At 40.9% G+C, this 27,614-nt stretch overlaps 1 protein-coding gene across 1 annotated transcript; it reads left to right on the top strand.

Annotated features, from left to right (window-relative positions):
• Positions 1-53: 53 nt before the first annotated feature.
• LOC111747575 (zinc finger protein 234-like) lies at positions 54-27,283 on the top strand. The gene is made up of 4 exons (XM_023543128.2): positions 54-234; positions 9,590-9,662; positions 14,690-14,816; positions 22,636-27,283. The coding sequence occupies exons 2-4, from the start codon at positions 9,648-9,650 to the stop codon at positions 24,690-24,692; spliced, it is 2,199 nt and encodes a 732-aa protein (XP_023398896.1). The 5' UTR covers positions 54-234; positions 9,590-9,647; the 3' UTR covers positions 24,693-27,283.
• Positions 27,284-27,614: the final 331 nt, after the last annotated feature.

A 27,614-nucleotide genomic window follows, 5' to 3' on the forward strand; every position in this document is an offset into this window, starting at 1 on the left:
CGCTCAGACTCACGTGTGTGCGGAATTCTGGGAAATGTAGTCCAGAAGCTGCGTGTCGTTACCGGGCACTTCCGTTCCAGTAGTGGGAGGTCCCTGCCATGTTTTTCCTCGTGGTGGGTATTTCTTCAGCGGCTCCAGACCATTCCGAACTTTCTGTACCAGTTTTGGGGACCTGCAATGACTAGGACGTAGATTTGCTTGAAAGAAGTCGCGGCTCAAATGGAGGTTTGAAAGGTGAGGGTGGCAGTTTGCGTTCTCCTCGCGGAAACTTTTCCATTTCGGGCAGTTCGCGCGGCCCCGGGTTGGGGACGGGCGGGGGTCGTGCCTCGCGTTATTTGTGGTCGCCCGCGCTCTCAGCGCCTAATCCACTTTCCTTCACCTTGCCCCCGCGCTGCCAGCTCCTCTCGGTACACCATTGGTCGAGTTACTTCTCTCTGTGTCTCCCGTGCGATTTTGTATATTTTTTATATTTGTATATTGGTAGTTTCCTGAAGGGATCCTGGTGGCATAATGTTAAATGCTGGGCAGCTAACCGATAGGTAGGCAGTTCAAACCCACCGGCCGCTCCTCGGGATAAAAGACTCATATTGATCTGTCTGTTCCCGTAAATATTACAGCCTAGAAAACCCAATGGGACAGTCTGCTGTGTCCAGTAGGGCCGCTATGAGTCCTAACAGACTGGACGGGAAACAACAAGTACTTTCATACTAGAATTGTTTTGACAATTAAAAGAGGTAGCATAAATAAAAGCCTTAAAACAATTCCTCGCACGTGATGAGTGTTGACACCTAGTTGTTACCCATGAAAAAACCCGTTGTTTAGGAAGAGTCGACTCCCACTTATGGCGGCCTTCTGGTTTTTAGTACTAGGATTTAATTTCCTGAGAAGCGTGTCTCTAGTGTCCTGATTAATGATTAGGAAACTGAGGCCCAGATGGACTCAGTGATCAAGTGTTTCTTCACAGACCTCTCTGTGATAAGACATAGGTTAACCAAAACTCTGTTTAAAGTTTGTGCAGAGAATTTAAGTTCGCCAAAAAGTAATTTAGACTTTGCCCTTGTTTCCTGAAAGGACAATTCTAGGCCTTCGAAATTTCCTGAGCAGTTGAGGTGCTTTGTTATTTTGAAACCTCTAGTCTATACTTGAGGAATTGTACAAATGAATGGGGGATTGGCCAGGCCAGAGCCCACTTAGTATCCTGCTGCCAGCTTTTCTCAGAAAGGGGATGTTGTTCAAACAATCTGATTCATAAAAGCCAAAGATATTTTCTATTGTATTTCCTCCTCTTTTTCTTAAAAACCTGATTGCAAAACCTGTAATCAGTTATAGCTACAGTGAATTGTAAATGTGGAGTTTGATGTGTTTCTAATATTTTTATATATATACTTTAACCACAATTAAAAAAAAAGAATGTCAGTGTAACTGCCCTTCATTGGGCCCCCTTGTTTTTCCTAAACAGAGGAGTCTTCCTGTGTGTATAGAGGTTAACTGCTGGAATGAATCCTGTATGTTTTCATTTCTTTGTAACCCTTTGAATCAGGCATGCAGTCAGAGTTTCAGCTGCAGTGGCCCTGGCCCTTGTCTTTGAGTCGGGCTGGAAGTGAGATCCTCCTGGATCTCCTTTGAGCTCTTTCTTTAGGAAGGAGAGGGTTGCTTCCAGCTGGTCAGAGTGAGAAGAACGAACTGTGGTGTGTAGGAGACAGTAATGCAGTAATTGTAATTCACAGTCTCCTGTCTTTCATCAGCCCTGCTTCTCCAAAAGGACTGCGGGAGATGGAGGCAGCAATTCCTTGGCTATTACTGGTAGGAGAGCCCCAAGTGATAAGAACTTGGGATTCCTCTTCCACAGAGATTTTCACATGTATTGTAGAGTATGTGACAGGCACTATAGCATGGGTTAAGATTTAGTTGCTGAGTTCTAAGGGTTTTATTCTAAGGGTTCTATGCAAATTAGTACTGTCAAAGAGAAATACCAATAACATTCACCTTATTTGATTTTAAGGTTTTCTTACCCATGAAACCAAATATTGGCTATAAAGAAATCCCCAACCAAATTTCATTCTGCCAGTGGCTTTTCTTTTACCCAGAGTTGCTGATCTCTTCTTTCCAGAAGCCTGACTTAAACTAAGCTTGGATTTCAAAAGGCATGGTTAGTTGAAGGTGGGTGGAAGGCCTGCATCTACCCTGTCACGCGATATCATTTGATCTCAGTAAAAGGGGAGGCCAGGGTTCAGTCAGTTATGTTGAGATTGGCCAGTGGTGGGTGGATGCCCCCTTTTCTCTTTATAAGCCCCTTTGTAACTAACTGAGTTTCAACCATTTACTTTTTCTGGAATCATACTTTCTGTCTATATGCATATAGAATAATTGCTCAGAGTAAACCTTACGTTTCAGTTTCTTTGAGTTTTGGTTATTTTTAACACTACATGGTTCCACTCCATGGCTCTGTGAAGTGGTACCGCATTTTTCCCTATTTTAAAGATGAGTTATTTACCTGTACTCACCCAACTAGTAGGAGGCAGAGCTGGGTTTGGAACTTCAGCAGTCTGAGACCAGAGCCCAGTTCTTTATCTCTGGGAAATATTCTCCATGATCCAGAGAGAACTGGCTGGAATCAAATTGATTGTACCTTCAAAGCAAAGCTAATGGAATTGAACATTTTTATGACTTTTAAAAATCATTTTCATTTCATTTGATTCCAAAGAATGTTTTGTTTTCTTTTTTTTTTGGAGAGGCTTTACTGCTTTCTTATTAACGATCCCTGACAGAGGTTTACGTTTTCTTCTCCATGTCCCACTCTACACCCTCGATAGCCCTCTTAGCATGGATCCCAAAGAGCTGATCATTGACATGATGCAAGGCTGGCCAGTGCCATTATTCCTCATCTGCCTGTGTGATGACCTGGAATTTCCCCTTCTTGTAGACATTCCATATGTCCATATGTCACTGGCGCGTGGGCTCGATGGGCAATTTGGGTTCCTCAGTAGAGCAGTCTCCCTTCTTGGGGGGATGGACAGCTTTTGGGGGGAAGAGGATGAACTTGGAGTAGTATTTCTTCAGCTGCTCCACATAGGCCTGCAGGCACTCCATGGACTTGTTCCACCTATGCAGATCCACAGAGATCTCAATGGTCAGGGCTACCATCTTGTGGATGGCAGCCACCCTTAGCTCTTTCAAGCTGAAGCCCCAGGCAACTCAGATGTGGGTGTGACACTGCGCTGTGTGGCACTGCAGTATGGGCTGAATAGGTCAGGATGCAGGGAACGAGGTGATGGTGCGGGCCTTTGCATGTTGGGCATCTTGTCTGCAGATCTTCCATGCTGGCTGGTTGAATCATGCCGCCATGTGCCACTACCCATCCTTCTGGAACTTGTGCTTTAGGGTCATGCCATTCTGGGTGGGCGCCATGGGTGTCTAAGGCCCTAATGGAAGTGGAATGGCCTAGCGGGAGACGTATTTTGTATTCTTATAGAACATGGTAGTGGAGAATTCAGAAAATACAGAAATAAGCAGAGAAAAAAATTCTTATTTACCAATAACTCAAGAATGTAAACACGTTGTTAGATGCCATCATGTCATTTCTGACTCAGTGCAACCCAGTGTACAACAGAATGAAACACTGCCCAGTCCTTCACCAGCACCATAATTCAAAGGCATCAGTTCTTTGGTCTTCCTAATTCATTGTCCAGCTTTTGCATGCATATGAAGTGATTGGCAGTACCGTGGCTTGGATCAGGCGCACCTTAGTCTTCAAAGTAACATCTTTGCTCTTCAACACTTTAAAGAGGTCTTTTGCAGCATATTTGCCCAGCGCAATATACATCGTTTGATTTCCTGGCTGGCGTTTCCACGGGTGTTGGTTGTAGATCCAAGTAAAATGAAACCCTTCACAACTTTAGTATTCTCTCAGTTTGTCGTGATGTTGCTTATTGGTCCAGTCCTGAGACCTTTTGTTTTCCTTATGCTGAGGTGTAATCCATACTGAAGGCTGGAGTCTTTGATCTTCATCAGTAAGTGCTTCAAGTCCTCTTCACTTTCAGCAAGCAAGGTTGTGTCATCTGCATATTGCAGATCGTTAATGAGTCTTCCTCCAATCCTGATCTTTTATTGACTATGCAAAGGCATTCGACTGTGTGGATCATAACAAATTATGGATAGCATTGGGAAGAATTGGAATTCCAGAACACTTAATTGTGCTCATGAGGAATCTTTCCGTAGATCAAAAGGCAGTTGTTTGGACAGAACAAGGGGGTACTGATTGGTTTAAAGACAGGAAAGGTGTGCGTCAGGGTTGTATTCTTTCACCATACGTATTCAATCTGTATGCTGAGTAAATAATCCAAGAAGCTGGACTGTATGAAGAAGAACGGGGCATCAGGATTGGAGGAAGACTCATTAACAACCTGCATTATGCAGATAACACAACCTTGCTTGCTGAAAGTGAAGAGGACTTGAAACACTTAGTAATGAAGATCAAAGACCACAGCCTTCGGTATGGGTTGCACCTCAACATAAAGAAAACAAAAATCCTCACAACTGGACCAATGAGCAACATCGTGATAAACGGAGAAAAGATTGAAGTTGTCAAGGATTTCATTTTTCTTGAATCTGCAATCAACAGCCATGGAAGCAGCTGTCAAGATATCAAAAGACGCATTGCATTGGGGAAATCTGCTGCAAAGGACCTCTTCAAAGTGTTGAAGAGCAAAGATGTCACCTTGAAGACTAAAGTATGTCTGACCCAACCCATGGTATTTTCAATCGCATCATGTGCATGTGAAAGCCGGACAATGAATAAGGAAGACCGAAGAAAAATTGATGCCTTTGAATTGTGGTGTTGGTGAAGAATATTGAATATACCGTGGACTGCCAGAAGAATGAATAAATCTGTCTTGGAATAAGTATAACCAGAATGCTCCTTAGAAGCAAGGATGGTGAGACTGAGTCTTGCATACTTTGGACATGTTGTCAGGAGGGATCAGTCCCTGGAAAAGGACATTATGCTTGGCAGAGCAGAGGGTCAGCGGAAAAGAGGAAGACCCTCAACGAGATGGATTGACACAGTGGCTGCAAATAACAATGATTGTAAGGATGGCGCAGGACCGGGCAGTGTTTCGTTCTGTTCTGTATAGAGTCACTCTGAGTCGGAGCCGACTCGATGGCACCTGACAAAAACAACAACCACCAATCCTGATGCCGAGTTCTTCATATAGTCCAGTTTCTCAGATTATTTGCTGAGCATACAGATTGTATAGGTATGGTAAAAGAATACAACCCAGACTCACACCTTTCCTGGACTTTAAACCATGCAGTATCTTCTTGTTCTGTTCAAAAGACTGCATCTTGGTCTATATACAGCTTCCTCATTAGCACAATTAAGTGTTCTGGAATTCCCATTTTTCACAAAGCTACCCATAATTTGTTATGATCCACACAGTTGAATACTTTTGCATAGTCAGTAAAACAAGGTAAACATCTTTCTGGTATTTTCACTTTCAGCCAGGATTTATCTGACATCAGTTAAGATATCCCCTGTTCCACATCCTCTTCTGATTCTACTTGACTTTCTGGCAGTTCCGTGTCAGTATACTGCTGCAACCATTTTTGCATTATCTTTAGCAAAATTTTACTTGCGTGTGATATTAATGATACAGTTTGATAATTTCTGCATTCTGTTGACTGACTTTTCTTTGGAATGAGCGCAAACATGGATTTCCTCCAGTGGTTTGGCCAGACAGCCCTGTTTCATATTTCTTGGCATAGATGAGTGAGTGCTTCCAGCACCGCATCCAGTTGTTGAAACATCTCAGTTAGTATTCTGTCAGTTCCCGGAGCCTTGTTTTTTTACCAGTGCCTTCAGTGCAGCTTGGACTTCTGTGTATAATGACTCTGTATATTCCTTCCATCTTCTTTTGATGCTTTCAGCATCGTTCAGTATTCTCCCCATAGAATCCTTCAAAATTGCAACTCAAGGCTTGAATTTTGTCTTCAGTTTTTTCAGCTTGAAAAATGCTGAGCTTGTTCTTCCCTTTTGGTTATCTAACTCCAGGTCTTTGCATATTTCATTATAATACTTTGTCTATTCAAGCTGCGCTTGGAAATCTTCTGTTCAGCCCTTTTACTTCATCATTTCTTCCAATTGCTTTAGCTGCTCTTTGTTCAAGAGCAAGTTTCAGAGTTTTTTCTGAGGCCTGTTTTGGTCTTCTCTTTCTTTCCCGTCTTTTTAATGACCTTTTGCTTTCTTAATGTATGGTGTTCTTGATATCCCACCACTCGTCTCCTCTTCAGTCATTAGTGTTTAGTGTGTCAAATCTGTTCTTCAGATGGTCTTTAAATTCAGGTGGGATATGATCAAGGTCATACTTTGGCTCTTGTGGACTTGTTTTAGTTTTCTTCATCTTCAGCTTGAACTTTTACATGAACAATTGATGGCCTGTTCTACAGTCAGCCTGTAACCTTGCTCTGACTGATGATATTGAGCTTTTATATGTCGTCTTTCCACAAATGTAGCTGATTTTATTAATTCATACTACCGCCAAAATTCATGTCCTTCCCACGTGGAAACAGAGTCACCCTATCACATTATCCCAAAAATCTTAAGTCAATTGTAGATCCAAAATTTCATCTTTTGAATCATCTAAATCAAATATGAGTGACACTTCAGGCATATTCCATCCTGGATCAAAATTCCTCTTTATCCATGAACTTGTGAAATCTAGAATACAAGTTTTTCTGGAGTAACAATGGTGGAACAGGTACAAGTTAGACCTTTTGCTTACAAATAAGAGATACTGGAGGCAAAGAAGGGCTAATTGGAGCCAAGCAAGTCTAAAACCCAACAGATCAAATTACAGCAGCTCTCAAGAGTCACAAATAATCCTTTGTTCTTCCCAGATCATCTGGGCAGTGGCCCTGCCATCGTCTCTAGTTGTTGGCCCTGCTTGCTGAATTACAAGTGTAGATTCTTTGGCCCTGGGCAGAGGCACCATCTTCTAGGCCTACTGGTGTGGAAACTTGGCCACTTGTGGTCAAAAACAGATTGCTTATCTTGCTGCAGCAAGGAAGCCCACACACAGCAGGATATCATGGGATGGCTTTGTAAGAGAAAGTTAGGGGCTGGTTATAGGGTTTTAGCATAATATAGTGTTAGCTGCCTCACAGTTGGCCCCAACTCGTAGTGACCCCATGCACAGTGGAAGAAACACTGCCTAGCCTGTGCCATTGCCTTGATTGCTTGTGGATCCGACAGTGTTCTGTAGTGATCCCCACAGGGTTTTCATTGGCAGGTTTTCAAAAGTAGATCACCAGATCTTTGCATTTATTCAGTGTTAGCCTGGAAGGTCCCTGAAACTTGTTCAGTATTGTAGGGTAATAGCTGTGCATGAGGTATATTTCCTGGAAATCAAACCCTGGTCTTGAATGTGGAAGGCAAGAATTCTACCATTAAACCACCAATTTGTCATGTCATAAAATACTAGATGGTTTTAAATGTTATGCTAGATAAAAGTAGTTAATACTCTTATCTGTTAGGTAATGTTATGTAAGAAATGTTATTTAATCCACAGTCCTTATTTAAATTTGTTCCCTTTTCCCAAAATAAGTTTTCCATAAAGGTTTTCCTCCCAGTTTCAGGGTCTAATTTATGCATTACCTCCAGTTGTCATGTTTCTGTACTCTTCCTTTTGTCTAGAATGATTCTTCAGTTTTTTTTGTTTTTGGAAAGTATGGGCAAGTATTTTAGAGGAAGGCTTTAATTTGGGGTTTATCTGATTTTTTTCATGTTTCGGTTCTGCTGGCGCCTTTTTGGCAGCAGTACCACAGAAGTAGTAAAGAGTCCTTTCAGTGCAACATTCCAAGAGGCCAATGATCTGGGTTTCACCCGGTATTGGTGATCTCAATTTCGTTCACTTGGCTAAGGTGATTTCAATTCTGTCAGAATTCTCTACTGAAAGGTTATTGTTACCTTTTTTAGATAATGAATTTTGGAGAGATACATTTATTATTGGACATTCTTCCGTAAAGACCCACTTCTTATCTATTTATTAATTCACATGTAAATTTTCTGTCAATATGGACTCAGAACCCACTCTTGTTTTCAGTTTTGGGCTTTTATGATTAATGCTGCTATCAGCATACACATGGAAGTCTTTACACGGACAGGTCTTTAAGTGGACATGTGTTTTCAGTCTCCTAGGTAGATAGATGCCAGAAACCCTGGTGGCATAGTAAGGAAGCGCTAAGGCTGCTAACCAAAAGGTCGGGAGTTTGAATCCACCTGGTGCTCCTTGGGAACCCTATGGGGCAGCTCTACTCTCTCCTGTAAGGTCGCTGTGAGTTGGAATCGACTTGACAGCAACGGGTTTGGTGTTTTGGGTGGTTTAGGTAGATACCTAGACAGGGAATTGCTAGGTTGAGGTAGTTTCATGTTTAACTTTTTAAGAAACTGCCAAACTGTTTTCCAAAGTGGCTTCATGAAACTTTTTTTCCAGGATCTTGTGTTTTTTAGTAAAAGCTAATGTGTTTTATTTTTCTCCAACCATGCTGATCTATTTTATTCCTCCACATTTCAATTACTTTTATCAAGGAAATGCATACCTTTAGTTGAAAACATCCAGGGATGTAAGAGTTGCCAGCAATTGTAGTGCACATTTTTGTGTTGATAAAAAGGCCTTTTTAGGAATTTTTTTGCTTAATGTTAGAAAATTCACTTGTTTCACACCTTTTAGAAAATAGTTGTCTATGCCAATTTAAATGTTATTGTTAAGGCAACAGTTTATTAGGGAACACAGTCAAGCCCATTTAACAGATTTTCACAGGAGACATGGGACCTCCACTCGGCAGCAGTCACACTAGAAGTCCACATATCTGACCATGTTCCTTTGGTAGAAATTAAATTTTTAAGGATAATGCCTACTACAGAATATCATGTGCTGTTCTATAGCTGCAAAGAAATAAGAACTCTAATAGAGTTTTAAGAGTTTTCCACGTTGCAACAATCCCGTCAGTGGGGAACGTTACTTATAACAGAATTGATGGGAAGAGTTATTATCAATTTGCTCAAGATGACACAGCTAGTGAGAAGTTATACCAGGTTTTGAACCCACATATATATTGACCCCGGAAACCCTGGTAGCATAGTGGCTAAGTGCTATGGCTGCTAACCAAGAGGTCGGCATTCAAATCTACCAGGCGCTCCTTGGAAACTCTGTGGTGCAGTTCTACTCTGTTCTGAGGGTCGCTATGAGTCGGAATCGACTCGATAGCAGTGGGTTTGGTTTTTGGTATATATTGACCCTGGAGCTGACTCTTATTCAGTATGTTATATTGTCTGAAATGCTATTGTACCAGAATCACAGTTGCTACCTTGGAGGTCAAAAGGCAACACTGGTGAGGGGGCCACTGTGTGTAGCTGTGCAGAGTGTTCAGTGAACCTGGACAGAAAGGGGTCAAGGACATCTGGTGTCCACATCATGCTCTGCACATCAGGCCATGTGCAAGTGTAGCCACCTAGGTGAAGGGGTTAATTCACAATATGCGTTCATGAAGGTGAGCCACCTTTTTATGTCTTCCTTCTCCTTCCCTATTTCAGTGTTCCCAGGACTCTGTGTATCTCAGGACTCAGAATAACACCAGAAGTAGGAAGAAAAATGAGCACGTTCATGGTGAGTGGGTCTTTGCCTTTTCGCTCTTAAAACGCCTTCCCCCTATTCCGATTGGATGCTCGGTTTTCTTTTTGTTGTAAAAACTCAAGGAGAACAACAGACATTTGTGGACCTATTGCTTTCCAGGTGTTTGCTTTGTTTTTGTTTTACTTTTTTGTTTGTTTTTCTATTTTTTTTTCTTCTCAAAAATAAGAGTAAAAGAAGGAATAGGAATAGTTAGTTCTCACACTTAACTACGTCCTTACTCACTTATTAGCTTTTCTATTTTCTCATATCCTTTTTCATGTGTAGTTTTATAAATTATTTGTATTCATTATATACATTTAAATTGTTCATTTTTCACTTGATATTTTGAAACAATAATTTTTTGTGGGTACATCATTTTCCAGTTGAATTGCTGCACCTTTGTACTTTTTAACTACTTGTTACTTTAGACATTTAAGTGACTTAGGAATTCTGTTTTTTCTTTTTTAATAATATTTTTTGTGTTTTCTGTGAAGGTTTACAGAGCAATTTAGGTCTCCATTCCCCAATTTCTATACAGATTTTTCAGTGAAATTGGTTACGTTCCTCATCTGTGAACATCCTCAGTGTTCGTGTTCTTTTTGTTCTGTTTCCATTAATCTAGTTTCTCTGCCGCCTTACATTCTCATCATTGTTTTAGGTAATTGTTAATAGTTTAATGTCATGAAGATGATTTTTTTTTTTTTTAAAGGATCACAGTACTCACGAGTAATATTGTTTATTCTGTGAATCAGTCAGTGACCGCAGGCTGGTTTTGCTTCTAGCTTTAAAGAGTATCTCACGGCCGTAGTCTTGGGAGTCTTCCAGTCTCAGCTTGTCCAGTAAGTTTGTTTGTTGGTTGGTTTTTAATGAATTTGAGTTTGTGTTTTATATTTGTCTCCCATTTATCAGGGTTCATCTATTGTGGTCCTGAACAGAAGAGTCAATAGCGGTATTTGGTCACCATCTAGTTATGGTCTCAGGGTAGATGAAACCGTGGTTTGTGTAGACTGTTAGTTCTGTAGACTAGTTTCTTTTTTGAGTCTTTGGTTTCCTTCTTTCTTGTTTGCTTTGGATGAGTAGACACCAATAGTTGTACCTCTGATGGCCAGAATTTTATTGTTTTAAATAAGACTACAATGAGATTGTTCTTTAAAATATTTTTTCCTAAACCTCAATTCTGAAAAAAATTCTCCTTTTCTTCAGCCAGTGCACCACATGTCAAAAGTACTTTTTCATATGGCACATTGGCTGTTTAATAGTGTAGTGCAGTGGATCGCCTTTGTGTGCCTTTCTTGCCATGGTCTTGTAACTTCCACCCAAGTGACTGGGCGGGACTGTGTGATAGGGTAATTGTGGCCCACCAATGAGATTGGTCAGTTTTGCCATCCCACTGGATTTGAAATGAGTCACCCCAGAGGTGGGAGAGAGAAGATCCCATCACCACCAAAAAAGAACAGCCAGGAGTAGAGAGCATGTCCTTTGTACGCGGGGATCCCTGAGCTGAGAAGCTTCTGGAACCAGGATACCTGAGAGAGAGAGAGAGAGATGTAACTCTGAAGACGGTGAGAAGCAGAGGTGGGAGAGACTGCTCAGTGGGCTTCCCGGGACATGGAGTAGGAAAATGGAGTGCTTTTGGGCAGAGGCAGAGGGCCAGGGAGAGGTGTATCTGTGAGCATGGCTGGGAAGGGGCTGCCCTGATGGAAGAGCTGTATCTTGAGTGTTCCTGAACCTGAATTATAATTGTTACTTCCCTAATAAACCCCATAATCATGAGTATTGTTTGCAAGATCTGTGTGGCCATTGCAATGAATTATCGAACCCAGCAGAGAAGTAGAGAGTGCTGTGGGAGAGATGGTTGGTATCAGAATTGTTAAAGATGGTGGAAAGAGGAGGGATGTCTGACCCCTGACTCATAGGAATCAGCCTTGGGCTGTTGATCTCGGTTCTTCTTCTTCCTTGTGAAATTAGACATGGTCAGGCACCACCCTCGTGCCATTTTTACAGGTAGATAGACTGTCCAAATATGGTACAGTGCAACAGGGCCTGTCTGCTGCTTCACACGAATATCGTTGGATGTTATCACTTAGGAAGACTTGGGTTCTGCTTTCCCATGTCAGAGTCATTCCTTGTGTGTGTTTTATTTACTGATCTATTTTTTTTTCTTCATGTTTTCTTTCATTTTCTCAAAGTACTGCGTAACTTAGTTTAAAACATCCCAGGATAATACTAGAAGATTTGCCAGGCATTTGCGTTCTGTCACTGCATTTACTTCTCAGAACAACTCAGTGAGGAGGTGTTTGGTGTCTTTTTCTTTGTAAACATGTGAAATATGAGAAACCTGTTGAGATTCCCACAGGAAACCACGGGTCAGGGGAGTTAGGCATTCTGCTCAGTGAAAGAGTGAGACAAGAAGAATGAGAAAGAGCTTTCCTTATAGGGACTTGTATCCCGTACTGTGGGTTGCCTGGAGTGGAGTCCTCAGTGATGATTTCCACAGGTGACACTGCTTCTCCCCTGGCTCCTCACTGTGCACTTCCTCTCTTCTGAAGTCCACCTCCTCAAGTGCACTGATGCACTCAGAGCCCCATCCAGACAAGTACAACAATTAGTGTGGCTGTCCTTTAAAATTTTTAAATTCTTCCACGGGGGAAAAAACGTTACACAGTGTTACAAGAAAAAAAATAGCAATAGCAACTTGGGGTAGAGATATTCACAGTATGTATGCCAGAAAAAGATATAAATTTATCATACAGCTATTACAGGGTCATAGTGTAAATAAAAATATCAATGGGAATATAGGCAAAAAACATGAATAGGTAAGTTAAAAAGGAGAAATAGAGCTGACCAATGAATATATGAAAAGATGATGGTATTCATTTATAATTGAATAAATGAGAGTTTTAAAAATCAGATTACAAAAAATATTTTAAAAACTTTTAACCTGCTTTTCCATCTTATGTAGAGTCAGGGATACTTATACTCTCTTGAAAGATAACTGAAGAACGAAGAAAATCTGCCATTATGTGATAACAATTTTAAATGTGCTTATTTTTTGGTATTTTAATTTTCATTCGAAATTTCTTAAATGATCAGATAGAGAGTTGTTGTTTTTAGGTACTGTCGAGTCGGTTCTGTCTCTTAGTACCCCTATGCACAACAGAAGGAAACGCTGTCCGGTTCTGTGCCATCCTCAGTTGTTGCTTTGCTTGAGCTCATTGTTGCAGCCACTGTGTCAGTCCCATCTTGTTGAGGGTCGTCTTCTTTTTTGCTGACCCTCTACTTTACCAAGCATGATGTCCTTCTCCAGGCAGTGGTCCCTTCTGATAACATGCCCAAAGTACATGAGATCAATTCTTGCCATCCTTGCTTCTAAGGAGCTTTCTGGCTGTACTGCTTCCAAGAAAGATTTGTTCATTCTTCTCGCAGAGAGTAAAATCTACATAAAATGATATTTTGTATTTTTTAGAAAAAATAAGTATAGATTACCAGTCTTATGGTAGAAATGATGTCTGATACTGGCTACCTGTAATTAAGCCATACTTCACAGGTTAAGGCTACAGTACTCCACGAGACTGCTCTTACTTCCAACACCTACTGAAAACTTGACAACAATCTCACTTTTGACCAGCTACCTACAAATTCAGAGGTTCTCACTACTCTCTTGGGCTCAGTAATTCAGTAAAATATCTCACAGAACTCAAGATAGACTATACTTATAACAACAGTTCTATTATAGCAGAAAGTTCTAAATCAAACCTAGCCAAGGGGAGAGAGACATAGGGCGAGGTTAGGACGTGTCCCAGCCTGGAAGCTTCCCTTGTCCTCACGGAGAGTTTGCACTCCTGGTATATCAATGTGTAACAGTATGAAAAATATTGTCAACCAGGGAAGCTCACCTGTATTTGGTGTCCAAAATGTTTATTGGAATTTCATTACATAGACATGATTGATTGAATCAAGGCCACATGATTGAACTCAGAATCAAGGCATCCTCGTGTCCTGGAATTTGGGCTGGTATTACATGTGTCAAAGCTCCAAGCCACTGATCACATGGTGGTCTTTCTGGTGAGGCTAGTCCCCATCCTGAGTCATCACATTAGGCTAAACTACCAGGTGTGGTTCCAGGGGACCATCAGAAATAACAAAAATAGTCCAGTGCTGTAGAAATTGCAAGGGTTTAGAGACTGCCTCCCAGGGACAAAGGCCAACCAAATTCTTTGTGTCTCACCTGGAGTACTATTCAGCCATGAACTGGGTTTAAATACGTAACAATTATGATAACGATAATTTAATAGTAATAGATAATACTTATTAAGTGTTCCAAGAGATATGTGTTTGTGTCTGTGTGTATACATATATGTACATGTTTCCTTGTGTGTCCTTGAAAGAAACTTGTATTGCACAAACCATTGAACTGTTACATAAACAGGAAAGATAATGCCGGAGAACGTGACCAAGGTCACATGGCTAGTAAGGGACACATCATGGTAATGTGCATTCAAGCATGGTAGGAACAACTCAGTGCATAAAATGTTGAAATTCACGGATGTGGTGTATTCCTTGAGTGTTGAGAGGGTGTACTATGTACCTGTCCAAGACGGACATACCAAAAGCTTATTAGTTTAGCAACTTTAAAGAAAAGTGCTCCCAGAGTCAGTGTGTGTGGTAGGAGGATGGTGGGTGCTGTCTAATTCTGTTGAAAATAAATGGACCATCTTTTCTGAGGCAGTTGGTAATATGAATGAAAAAGTAAACCAAGTGTGTCCCAGCATGCAACATTAGAGTTCTCGGGGTTTACTATGAGGACTACATTAAAAATCCAAGGATCTCATTCACTGCGGTGCTTCGGGTGAAGGTAAAGAAAACCAGTGTATGGCACTGGCAGGATAGTAGGAAAAGGACTGGGAAATCTATGCATTGACTCATGTTCCTGGAAATCTGGAGAAACTTTCCCCATTCTCCCAACCTTTTCAAGTGGGTAATAGTTCTAAGACTGGGTGTACTTGTGCTCGATGTTGTAGGAATCGGTAACTTTCAAGGATGTGGCTGTGGTATTCACTGAGGAGGAGCTTGAGCTGCTGGACTCTGCCCAGAAGAAGCTGTACCAAGATGTGATGGTTGAGAACTTCAGGAACCTGGTGTCAGTGGGTAAGGACAGCCTCTCTCTGGAGGGTTTTTATCTCCTCAGATTTTCAAGAATTTGAATGGTCTTGGAACAGTCACGTCAGTTTGCGTAACTGACTCTCCTACCAACAATTTTCTATGAGATAAAACAAAGTAGAAAATATCAGGGTTTACTTCAGAAAGGTTTGTTTTACAGTTCACAGGCCTCCAACCCTTTAAACGTGATGCATGGTAATTCCAACCAACCAAAACCAAACCCAGTGTCGTCAAGTCGATTTCGGTTCCTAGCAGCTTTGTAGGACAGAGTAGAACTGCCCCCATGGGGTTTCCAAAGTTGTAATCTTTATGGAAGCAGAGTTCCACATCCTTCTCTGATGGAGCAGCTGGTAGGTTTGAACTGCCACCTTTGGGATAGCAGCTGAGCGCTTAACCATTGTATTGCCAGGGCTCCTATATGGCACTTAACAAAAAACCAAACCCGTTGCAGTCGAGTCGATTCTGACTCATTAGCTACCCTATAGGACAGGGTAGAACTGCCCCATAGGGTTTCCAAGGAGTGCCTGTGGATTTGAACTACCAGCCTTTGGGTAGCAGCCATACTTCTTAAAGACTGGTCCACCAGGGTTTCTGTATGATGCTTAGAAAGAGGGAAAAAGGCTTTCAGTGATGAAGACGACAACATAAAGACATGGGAATTCAGGTCAGAACCAGTCACTGGGAATCCTTATAGATCACTGTCCATTTGTTTTACATTCTGCCTCCCCTGTTGCCATTGCCCTGATCCAAATTGCCAAACCTCTCTCCTGGATAATTTTAACAGCCTCTGTACTCACTGCCCCACTTACACCTGTTTTCACCTAAATTCTGTTTGCCATGTAGTCATTGAAGTGATCTATGTGAAATGTAAGTCGAGTTAAGTAAATCCTGTACTTAAAACACTTGTAGTTTTTGTTAGGTGCTGTCAAGTTGATTCCAACTCATAGCTACCCCTTGTGCAACAGAATGAAACAAAACACTGCCTGGTCCTGCGCCATCCTGGCAATCGTTGTTATGCTTGAGCCCATTCTTGGAGCCACTGTGTCAGCCCATCTCATTGAGGGTCTTCCTCTTTTTCTGTGAATCCTCTACTTTACCAAACATGATGTCCTTCTCCACTGGCTCATTACTCCTGATAACATGTCCAAAGTATGTGAGACATCGTCTCACCATTGTTGCTTCCAAGGAGCATTCTGGTTTACTTCTTCCAAGACAGATTTGTTCTTTCTTTTGGCAGTCCATCATATATTCAATATTCACAGTTCAAAGGTGTCAAATCTTCGGTATTCCTTATTCATCGTCCAGCTTTCATATGCATTCAAGGTGCTTGAAAACACCATGGCTTGGGTCAGGCGCACTTTAGTCTTCAAGGTGACATCTTTGCTTTTCAACACTTAAACAAGGTCTTTTGCAGCAAATTTGCCCAATGCAATAAATCTTTTGATTTCTTGACTGCTGCTTCCATGGGTGTTGATTGTGGATCCAAGTAAAATGAAATCCTTCACAACTTCAATCTTTTCTACATTTATCATGATATTGCTTATTAGTCCAGTTGTGAGGATTTTTGTTTTCTTTATGTTGAGGTTTAATCCATTTTGAAGGCTGTGGTCTTTGATCTTCATTAGTAAGTGCTTCAAGTCCTCTCCACTTTCAGCAAGCAAGGTTGTGTCATCTGCATAATGCTGGTTGTTAATGAATCTTCTTCCAATCCTGATGCTGTGTTCTTCTTCATATAGTCCATCTTCTCAGATTATTTTCTCAGCATACAGATGGAATATGTATAGTGAAAGAAAACCCTGACACACACCTTTCCTGAGTTGAAACCATGAAGTATCTCCTTGTTCTGTTTGAACAACTGCCTCTTGATCTATGTACAGGTTCCTCATGAGCAAAGTGAAGTGTTTTGAAATTCGCATTCTTTGCACTATTACCCATTATTTGTTATGATCCACACAGTTGAATGCCTTTGCATAGTCAATAAAACACAGGTAAACATCTTTCTGGTGTTCTCTGCTTTGAGCCAGGGTCCATACGACATCAGCTATGACATCCCTGGTTCCACATCCTCTTCTGAATCTGGCTTGAATTTCTGGCAGTTTCTTGTCGATATACTGCTGCAGCTGCTTTTGAATGATCTTCAGTGAGATTTAACTTTTGTGTGATATTAATGATATTGTTTGATAATTTCTACATTTGGTTGGATCACCTTTCTTGAGAATAGGCATAAATATAGATAGCTTCCAGTTGGTTGGCCACGTAGCTCTCTTCCAAATTTCTTGGCATACACCAGTGAGCACTTCCAGCACTGCATCCATTTGTTGGAACATCTCGATTGATATTCCATCAATTACTGGAGCCTTGTTTTTCATTGGTGCCTTCGGTGCAGCTTGAACTTCTTCCTTCAATACCATTGGTTCCTGATCGTATACTACCTCCTGAAATGGTTGAACATCAGCCAGTTCTTATTGGTATAGTGACTGCGTATTCCTTCTATCTTCTTTTGATGCTTCCCGTGTTGTTTAATATTTTCCCCATAGAGTCCTTCAGTATTGCAACTCGAGGCTTGCATTTTTTCTTCAGTTCTTTCAGCTTGAGAAATGCCAAGGGTGTTCTTCCCTTTTGGTTTTTTATTTCCAGGTCTTTGCACATGTCATTATAATACTTTGTTTTCTTGAGCAGCCCTTTGAAAGCTTCTGTTTAGCTGTTTACTTCATCATTGCTTCATCTTATTTTAGCTACTCGACGTTTAAGTTTCAGAGTCTCTTCTGACATCCGTTTAGGTCTTTTCTTTCTCTCCTGTCATTTTAATGCCTCTTGGTTTCTTCATGTATGATGTCCTTCATACCATTCCACATCTCGTCTAGTCTTCAGTCACTGGTATTCAACACGTGAAATGTATTCTTGAGATGATCTCTAAATTCAGGCGGGATATATTCAAGGTCATACTTTGGTTCTTGTGGACTTGTTCTGATTTTCTTCGGTTTCAACTTGAATTTGCATAGGAGCAATTGATCTGTAATCGGCCCCTGACCTTGTTCTGACTGATACTGAGCTTTTCCATCATCTCTTTCCACAGATGTAGTTGATTTGATTCCTGTGTATTCCATCTGGTGAGCTCCATATATATATCTGTTGAGCTCCGTATATATAGTCACTATTTATGTTGGTGAAAAAAGGGTATTTGCAATGAAGAAGTCATTGGCCTTGCAAAATTCAATCATGCGATCTCTGGCATCATTTCTATCACCAAGGCCGTATTTTCCAACTACAGTCCTTCTTTTTTGTTTCCAACTTGCCCATTCCAATCACCAATAATTATCAATGCACCCTGATGGCATAGTCGATCAATTTCACACTGTGAAAGTTGGTAAAAACCTTCGATTTCTTCATTTTGGCCTTAGTTATTGGTGTGTAAATTTGAATACTGGTCGTATTAACTGGTTTTCCATGTAGGCATGTAGGTATTATCCTATCACTGACAGCCTTGTACTTCAGGATAGATCTTGAAATGTTCTTTTTGACGATGAATGCAACACCATTCCTTTTCAAGTTGTCATTCCCAGCATAGTATACTGTATGACTGTCCAATTCAAAATGACTAATACCAGTCCATTTCAGCTCACTAATACCTGGTACATTGATGTTTGTGTGTCCCATTTCATTTTTGATGATTTCCAACTTCCCTAGATTCATACTTCATACATTCCACTTTCCAATTATTAATGAGTGTTTGCAGCTGTTTCTCCTCATTTGGAGTCGTGCCACATCAGCAAATGAAGGTCCTGAAAGCTTGACTCCATCCACATCATTAAGGCGTACTCTACTTTGAGGAGGCAGCTTTTTCCCAGTCATCTTTTGTGTGCCTTCCAACCTGAGAGGCTCATCTTCCAGTGCTATATCAGGCAGTGTTCTGCTGCTATTCATAAGGTTTTCACTGACTAGTTGTCTTCCATAGTAGACTGCTGGGTCCTTCTTCCTAGTTCGTCTTAGTGCAGAACATCAGCTGAAACCTGTCCACTGTAGGTGACCCTGCTGGTATTTGAATATTGGTGGCATAGCCCCCAGCATCACAGCAACATGTGACACCAATAGTGCAAGAAACTGATAGACACGTAACAGTCAAAACACTTGGTGGTCTTATATTTCTTTGAGTGGTTCACGGAGTCCTACGTGGTCTGGTCTTCAGGCCCTACTGCCACTATGAATACACTATTTTATCTTTTTACTCTTGCTCAGTGTGTGCTTGCTACATTGCCCTCCTTGTTTCTCAGATGTATCACAGATACTGTAGTATTCTCTTATTGGTACTATAAATAGTTACTGAAAACTTGTGACTTAAAACAACGCAAGTTAATTATACTGTTCCATAGTTCGGAAGTCCAACATGAGTCTCACTGTGCTAAAATCAGGTTGTCTGCCGGGCTGTCTTATTTCCTGAGGATGTAGGAAAAATCCATTTCCTTGCCTTTTCCAGCTTCTACAAGCTGCCAGATTCCTTGCATTGTGTCCGCAGTCATTCAGTTGCAAAGCCACCAACATTGTATCACTCTGACCATTCTGTGGTCACATTTTCTTCGCACTCTTCTTCCTCATTCTTTACTTTTAAGGACCTTTTGAATATATTGAGTGCACCAGATGTTGTAGGATTATCTTCCTGTTTTAAGGTTAGCTGATGAGCAACTTAAATTCCATCTGCCACCTTATTTCCTTTTACCATGTACCCGAATGTATTTTCAGTTTCAGGAATTCAGATGTGGAAATCTTTGTGGAACCATTATTCTGCCTACTGGATGCCTTTGCCTCATTTACTTGCTCTCCTTCTGCCTGGAATACTCTTTCACCTAAAATCTTCCTCACCACCTTGCTTACTTCATCAGGTTTCTGACTGTTCTCTTTTAATATCACAAGAGAGGCCTTGTCTGTCTACCCTGTTTAAAATACCACCCTCTCTTTACTCTCCTTGCCCTGTCTTATTTTTCACAGCTATCTTTTGTTTATCTACTTATTACCTGTCACTCCTATGAAATGTTGTCTCCAAGAGTAAAAGATTTTTATTTTGTTTATTGCTGACTCCTCAGGGCCTAGAATTGTCCTCGTATATGGCAAGTATCTGTACATATTTGTTGACTTAAGGAATTGAGTTAATGTACAGAGGGACCTCTCTGTCTTCCTGATTCATGGAGATAGCTGATAGGTTATGTACAAACCAGAGTGAATGAGGCCGTTGCAGAACATTTGGTGTCTTCTGATGAACACCTAGCCAACTTGTGGTTTCTTAGGTGCTCTTGTGGTGAGTATGTATATGCACTTGACCACATCCTAGGAAAACACTTTAACATTGTGGTTGTGACTGTGCTGAGTAATACGCTTTCCTGGAGCCTTCCATAGGAGAGCAGATTCATTTCTGGAACAAAATACTCAATTTTTGTATGAGGATTCTAATGTCTACTTCTGAGACAGGTCCTCCAAGGGAAAAAAAAAAAAAAAGTCTCTCCTTCTTGGGGTCTTAGACAATAACCAGGCCAGCTTAATTTCCCTTCAAGATTTGACAGTTGTAGTGCATTTGCTCTTCCAAAGTCCATATCCACGTCACTACCCCTGGGTTTTCCTTTCCCTGTGCTAGAGGGGGCCGATTTAAGGCAAGAGTACCACAAGTCACATAACTCAGTGTTGCCTATATTTCTGATCATCTCAGTGTTCCATCTGAATGTTTTCCTTAACTAAGGACTTCATAACTTCCTAAACAAAACCGTTCCAATGTTTTCAAGCATACACCATGTCTTCTCATAAATCAGTGAAAACACTTCATGTTTGTGTACATGTATGTGACTTTAGAACGCATTTCCTATAGTGACATTTTTGTTTTCGCTTGTGATTATGGTTCTGTTTCTTTCTTTCTTTTTAATGCTTATTGTATACCTTTACGTTTATTTCACAACTCACTGGTGGGCTGCAGTCTTCCGTTTGAAAACTGTTGTGAGTAGTCAGTTTGTCTATATCCATTGGTTTGTAGTACGGTTTTCAAATAGCCCACAGCCTCAGAAGGAACCTGTGCCTAGGCCCTAGGGGTTTCTTTTCACTGAAGTGATTTTTGCTACCTTTGATTTTCACCTCAGCAGCATCACTCTTGGTGGACCTTTCAGTTTCCCTGCAAAACTGCAGTTACCTGCTCCTTTCCTCTTTTACAGAGCTTACTTGAAAAAGCCTTTTTATTTCTATACTTGACTTAAATGTGCACGAAAACATCAAAGAGGGATGTATTTATTCATTTAGTATGCATTTGTTGAGCGCCCACCATGTGCCAGGTAGTCTTCTGGACACGGTTATAAAGCAGGAAATAGTATAAATGCTTGTTTTTACTGATATTGCATTGTAGTCAGAAAGCCATACAATTAACAAAAATGGCCTAGATAGAATGTCATATGGTAATAAGTACTGTGTAGAATAGAGTCAAGGGGGAAATTGCCAGAGGTGAATTGGCTGTGGAGAGGGTTTATTATTTTACATTGAACTCATCGATGCCCTGACAGTTGAGTAGAGACCTCAAAGAAGTAAGGAACCATCCGTGGAAGTATCTTATCTGGGTAGAGCTCCAGGCCAAAATGTAACTCCCTCTGTAAGACTGGCTTTCAGAAAATTCCACTGTGCCCTGTTCTTTTATTTCTCTGCAGCTTTGTCTCTGTTGTCAAAGATTAGCTTGCACTGTTTTCAGATTTATTCCTGGAAATTACGAAGGTCTGAAATACTGTCTGGTTTCAGAATAGTGTATGTCATCACTTCAACTTTTTTCCTCCTTTATCCTCATGAAGGAATCTTATCAGCAGGAGCTAAAGGAGCACTCTCTACTTCTATTCAGCATTTTAGTCAGTAAAGGATAGTGTGCTTCTCTGCTAAATCTGCAAGTCATTACAGCCATTCGAAGGCCTCTCACATCTTTAGTCATTCAAGTAATTTTGCAATAAAATAACCTAAGACAGAGTTCCACACAAACTGATCAAATGCCTACTGAAACAAATGAGGCAGCTTTTAATTGACTATTCCTACAGGGAGAAAGTGACTTTCTCCTCTGTAAAAATTTCCTTCAAAAACCCACTGCCGTAAAATCAATTCCTACTCATAGCGACAGAATGTGATGGAGTGGAACTGCCCCATGGGGTTTCCAGGGCTGTAAATCATTACAGAAGCAGAATGCCACATCTTTCTCCCTAAGAGTGCCTGACATTTCGAACCTCTGACCTTATGGTTGTGGCCTAGCGCTTAACCACTGCACCACACGGGCTCCTTTGTTAATTGAGAAGTTTACTGAAAAAAAAAATCAGAAGTTATGCAAGCTTTTGATTGTGTTGTTCTTTTTCCTTAAAGTTCTTATATTTTTTCTTTTAATGCAGTGAAAATATACACAACAAATTGTACACCTTGATTCATTTTTATTTTCAATATGATTTTTCCATCTGCATTATTTATTATCCAAGATTTTACACTAATTGAAATTTAATACAAGTAGCAACAGGTGAACAATTTGTATATTACCATTTTTTTAATTAAGGCTTTTATTGCTAAATTGTTGCTCACATAATTGGCTAGGTGTTGTCTGCTGAGTGTTCCTAATGCTGGGTGGTTTGGAGGCCAGTGCATCTACTCTTGATTTTGATGGCATGTAAACAAGAGAACATGATATGCAGTGGAAAAGATCAACTGAACCGTCTCTGGGTTCACAAATGTCTCATCTCCTATCTAAGTATGAGGTCTTGAAGGCTCTCAACAAATCTTTCGCCTGTCTATATCTCTGAATTCCCTGTCTTTACAGGAGGCAAGAACCGAAAGCAGATGGATATTGTCCCACAAGCAGGAGCACACGAGGAGCTTTCCAGCTCACATATCTGGCAACAGATTGTCAATGACTTAACCAGGTGTCAAGATTCTGTGATCAGTAGGTCTCAGTTTTACAAACAAGGTGATTCACCCTCTCCTGTTGTGGGAGGACTATCTACTATTCATACAGGAGAGAACATTTTCCAGTGTTACGAGTGTAGAAAAACCTTTAGAGATGTCTCCAGCTTCAATCGTCATCAGCGATTACACTCACAAGAGAAGTCTCTCACCTGTAGTGTGTGTGGAAGAAGATTCCGTTATATCTCAAGACTTCGTAATCATCAGAGAATTCACATGGGAAAGAACCACTATCAGTATGATGAATGTGGTGAGGTATTTAGTCAGAGCTCACATCTGCAAAGTCATCTGAATATGCACTCTGTAGAGAAACGGCACAAATGTGAAGAATGTGGGAAACCCTTTAGGGATGGAACGACATTTAGTACTCATTGCAAAGGCCACACGGGAACAAAACCTTATAATTGTGAGGAATGTGGGAGGGCTTTTATTTATCTTTTGCATTTTCAGGAACATCAGAGAAGGCACACTGGGGAGAAAACATTGAAATGTGATACACATGGTAAGAAATTTCATCATAAAGCAGCACTTAATACTCATTGCATGGTCCCTACGGGAGAGAAACCTTACAAATGTGAGGAGTGTGGGAAAAGCTTTGCTTGTAACTCATGCCTTTATATCCATCAGAAAGTTCACACAGGAGAAAAACGTTACAAGTGTGAGCCATGTGGTAAGAGCTTCATTCATCCTTTGCAATTTCAGGCCCATCAGAGAGTTCACACTGGAGAGAAATCATACACATGTAACATGGGTGGAAAAGGCTTCATTTACAATTCAAATTTGCATTCCCATCAGGGAGTCCACACTGGAGAGAAACCATACGAATGTGATGTGTGTGGGAGGGGTTTCAGCCAGAGTTCGTATCTTAAAATCCATCAGAAGATCCACAATGTAGAGAAACCTTATAAGTGTGAGGAGTGTGGGCAATGCTTCAATTGGAGTTCAAGACTTCAGGTTCACCAGCTGATCCATACTGGTGAGAAACCATACAAATGTGAAGAGTGCGGAAAGGGCTTCAGGCAGGCTGGAAATCTTTTGACTCATCAGAGAGTACACAGTGGATGGAAACCGTTCAAATGTGAAGAGTGTGGAAAGTACTTCAGTAGTAGATCAAATCTTCAAACTCATCATAGAATCCACACAGGAGAGAAACCTTATAAATGTGAGGGGTGTGGGAAGGGCTTTAGGCAAGCTTCTTATCTTCAGGACCATCAGAGAGTCCACAGTGGAGAAAAACCATTCAAATGTGAAGAGTGTGGGAAGAGCTTCAAATGGATTGAGAATCTTAACACTCATCAGAGGGTCCATACAGGAGAGAAACCTTATAAGTGTGAGGAGTGTGGTAAGTACTTCACTCACGCCTCAAGTCTTCAACATCATGAGCGTGTCCACACTGGAGAGAAACCGTATAAATGTAATGTGTGTGATAAAGTCTTTAGTCGATCTTCACAACTACAAACTCACCAGAGAGTTCACACTGGGGAAAAACCCTATAAATGTGAGGGATGTGGGAAGGGCTTCAGGCAGGCTTCACACCTTTTGCTTCATCAGAGGGTCCACAGTGGAGAAAAACCCTACAAATGTGAAGAGTGTGGGAAAAGCTTCTGTCAAAATTCACATCTTCAAGCCCATCAAAGAGTCCATAATGAAGAAAAGCCATACAAATGTCAAGAGTGTGGCAAGGGCTTCAAGTGGAGCAAAAATCTTAACACGCATCAGAGGGTCCACACAGGAGAGAAACCATATAAGTGTGGGAAGTGTGGTAAGTACTTCAGTCAGGCCTCAAGTCTTCAACATCATGAGCGTGTCCACGCTGGAGAGACACAATACAAATGTGATGTATGTTGTAAAGTCTTTAGTAGATCTTCACAACTACAAACTCATCAGAGAGTCCACACTGGGGAGAAACTGTAGTAGTGTGAGATGTGTGTCAGATTTTCAGTTTGAAATCACATCAAAGAAATCACAAAATTCATGCTACTGATAAATATTCTGAAAATGATGATACAGGTAAGACGATCAGATTTCTCACAGGAAACAATTTTATGAAATGACTGTTTTAAAAATCTCATGTGCAACGTATAGGAGCCCTGGTGTGCAGTGGTTAAAGTGCTTCAATGCTAACCCCAAGGTTGGCAGTTTGAACCCACCAGTGGCTCCATTTTGCTTCTGTAAGGATTTATAGCCTTGGAAACTCTCTGGGGCAGTTCTACCCTGTCCTGTGGGGTCAGTATGAGTCGGAATTGACTTGATGGCAGTGGGTTTAATGAGTTTTATGTGCAACCTGAATTCTTACAATCATCAGGTCTCAGAAGAGAAAACATTTGTTTTATTAAAGTCTGACATTCAGCAAAGAACATATCAGAACATTATAAATGGTGCAGTAAGGCTTCAGTCAGAACTTTGGAATTCATGGGATAACACTCAAGAAATAGGCCTTGGAAAGAATAAGAGTTTGATTTGGTCTTAAAAGTATAATGATGGACATACCAAAATTAATATCCACTAGAATGTGAGCTCTCTGATGGCAGGAACTTTATTACTTAGTCTTTATAGGTATGTTCATGCTTATTTTTTAAATAAATCAAAAAGATACAGTGTATAATAATTGAAAATTTAACCAGAAAGCATACCAGTAAAAATGAATATTCAAGGAAACAAACACTAGTTTAAATGTGAAAAACCACTCAATACTGTAATGTGTAATATTAATCAGGCAGCAGCAGATTCCAAAGGAGACCTGGTGGCATAATAGTTAAGCGCTCTGCTGCTAAATAAAAGTTGGCAGTTTAAATCCACCAGGGGCTCCATGAGAGAAAAGCCCTGGCAATCTGCGCCCATGAAAATCATAGCCTAAGGAACCCAGTGGGGCAGTTCTACTGTGTTCTGTAGGGTCGTTGTGAGTCTGAATCGTCTTGACAGCACAACAACAGCGTATTGCAGTTGGCTCCTGTCCTCTCCATAGCCTCTGTATTCAAGTTGGACCTTATTCCTTGGGCCTCTATGTCCTGTTCAATCAGTCATATATAGTATAAATTGAACTACTGTGATGTTTTTCTGGCAGTACATTATAAAAACATTGTTAACCTTGTAAGAAGTCACTCCGTATTAAACAATTGAATGGGTATTCAATGGTGTTAAGGCAGAGCTTTCCCATAACACTTTGAGAGTGTAAGAAGTAGTTACCTGTAAAAACTGTGTGTTGTCAGAACTGCTCTAACTTCAGGAGGAGGAGGAGAGGTAATCACCATCATCCTCAATCCAAGAATGATTCATATGAGGTAGAGGTCAGACATACCTCCACTCTGTAACCTTTTTGCCAGTCTGATACCAGCCTTTTTACCAATTCTGACACCTTGCGTGGCACACTCTGCTGCCTAACTGGGGTCTTTAATTCGTTGCAATAGCCACACAGAATTCACAGGCCATATTCATGATTATGATGTTTATTAGGGAATTATTGGTTACAGTCCAGAGTCAGGATAAACTTGGAAGTAACAGGAACAACTCAGGATACAGTTTTTCAGTCGGTACAGCTGCTTCTTGGCTACTGCAGCTGGGCACCTGCTCTCAGTCTGACCTCTACTGTGCTTGGCAAGTGTGACAAAGCACTTTAGCTCTGCCATCAGGTACCCAGAGGCACCCACTTTACCATCAAGCCCTCTTTCTGAAGGTGCTCAATTCTTTTGCTCTGTGGGCCAGCATGCCACTATAGTAGCCTCACTCTGTGGGCCATGAAGCCAGCTGGATGTCTCATGCTGGTGTCCAGTTTTAGCCATCACCATTTTTCTGCCACTGTACTCTACCATGCTTGTTGCTGCTGCTTGTCATCTCGTGTCGTCTCCGATGTTACAACTCTCTGTTTCCAGGGTCTAGGAGTTTCTCAGTGCAGGGATCCTGGTGCAGAAGACACACACCACTCTTGGGTCCTCGTCTGGATAGTAGTGATGTCCCCCCTCTCCAGCTTTGAGGATTGTCTCCCTTTAGGCCTGTTGAAATGGCAAAACTGACCAATCCCCTACGAGGGTTTCATGCACTTTATTTGCACCCCCCCATCCACGCAAAGTTCGATCTTATTTGCATTAGCGAAGCTACCCATTCCCCTTGGTGGTCTACAAGCACCTTATTTGCATTGTCCCACCTAATCATTTTGTGGAAGTTACAAGGCCCTGGCTAGAGGGCTATATGAAGTAATTCACTACACCACATTACCAATGACAATTTTTTTGGTCGACCTTTATTATTACCTGATTTTCTGCAGTTTCACCCCAGATTTGATGACTGTCCTCTCAGTGCTGTAGCCAATATTTTTCTTAACCAGCTCTCTTGAGGTAAGGGTCATGCCATATTTTAAGGACATTAATGCTGTCAAGTTACGTACCCCATGTTCTTCCCCCAAAAACAAACTTGTGAGAGTTTGATAATTATATCGCATGTGTTCATTATGTATAATGGGCTCCTCTTTGATCTGAAAATCATGATAATTAAAAAAAAAATGAGTAACATCAATGGCGTCATTGAATTTTATTCAAGTGAAAATAGGTGTTCATGTCCAGGAATTTGAATTTTGTCATATTTCTGTAATAACATGAAGCCATTAAAACCATGATATGGACATAATTGCATGATAACATCGGTTTTGGAAAATCAGATTGTAGCAGCCATAGTATAAACAAACTCATAAATGTACGTGTGTTTACGTGCCTCTGTGAGGTAATTTTTAAGAGGATACTCACCCTTAGTGATTTTCTCTGCAAAGGAGTTTTTGTGTCAACTTCTCCGTTTTATAATTCCATAAAATATGTTTTAAATTTTCTGTGAACATCATTATTCCCA

The sequence above is a fragment of the Loxodonta africana genome, chromosome 11, assembly GCF_030014295.1.
Source record: "Loxodonta africana isolate mLoxAfr1 chromosome 11, mLoxAfr1.hap2, whole genome shotgun sequence".
In the NCBI taxonomy this organism is placed as follows: Eukaryota; Metazoa; Chordata; class Mammalia; order Proboscidea; family Elephantidae; genus Loxodonta; species Loxodonta africana.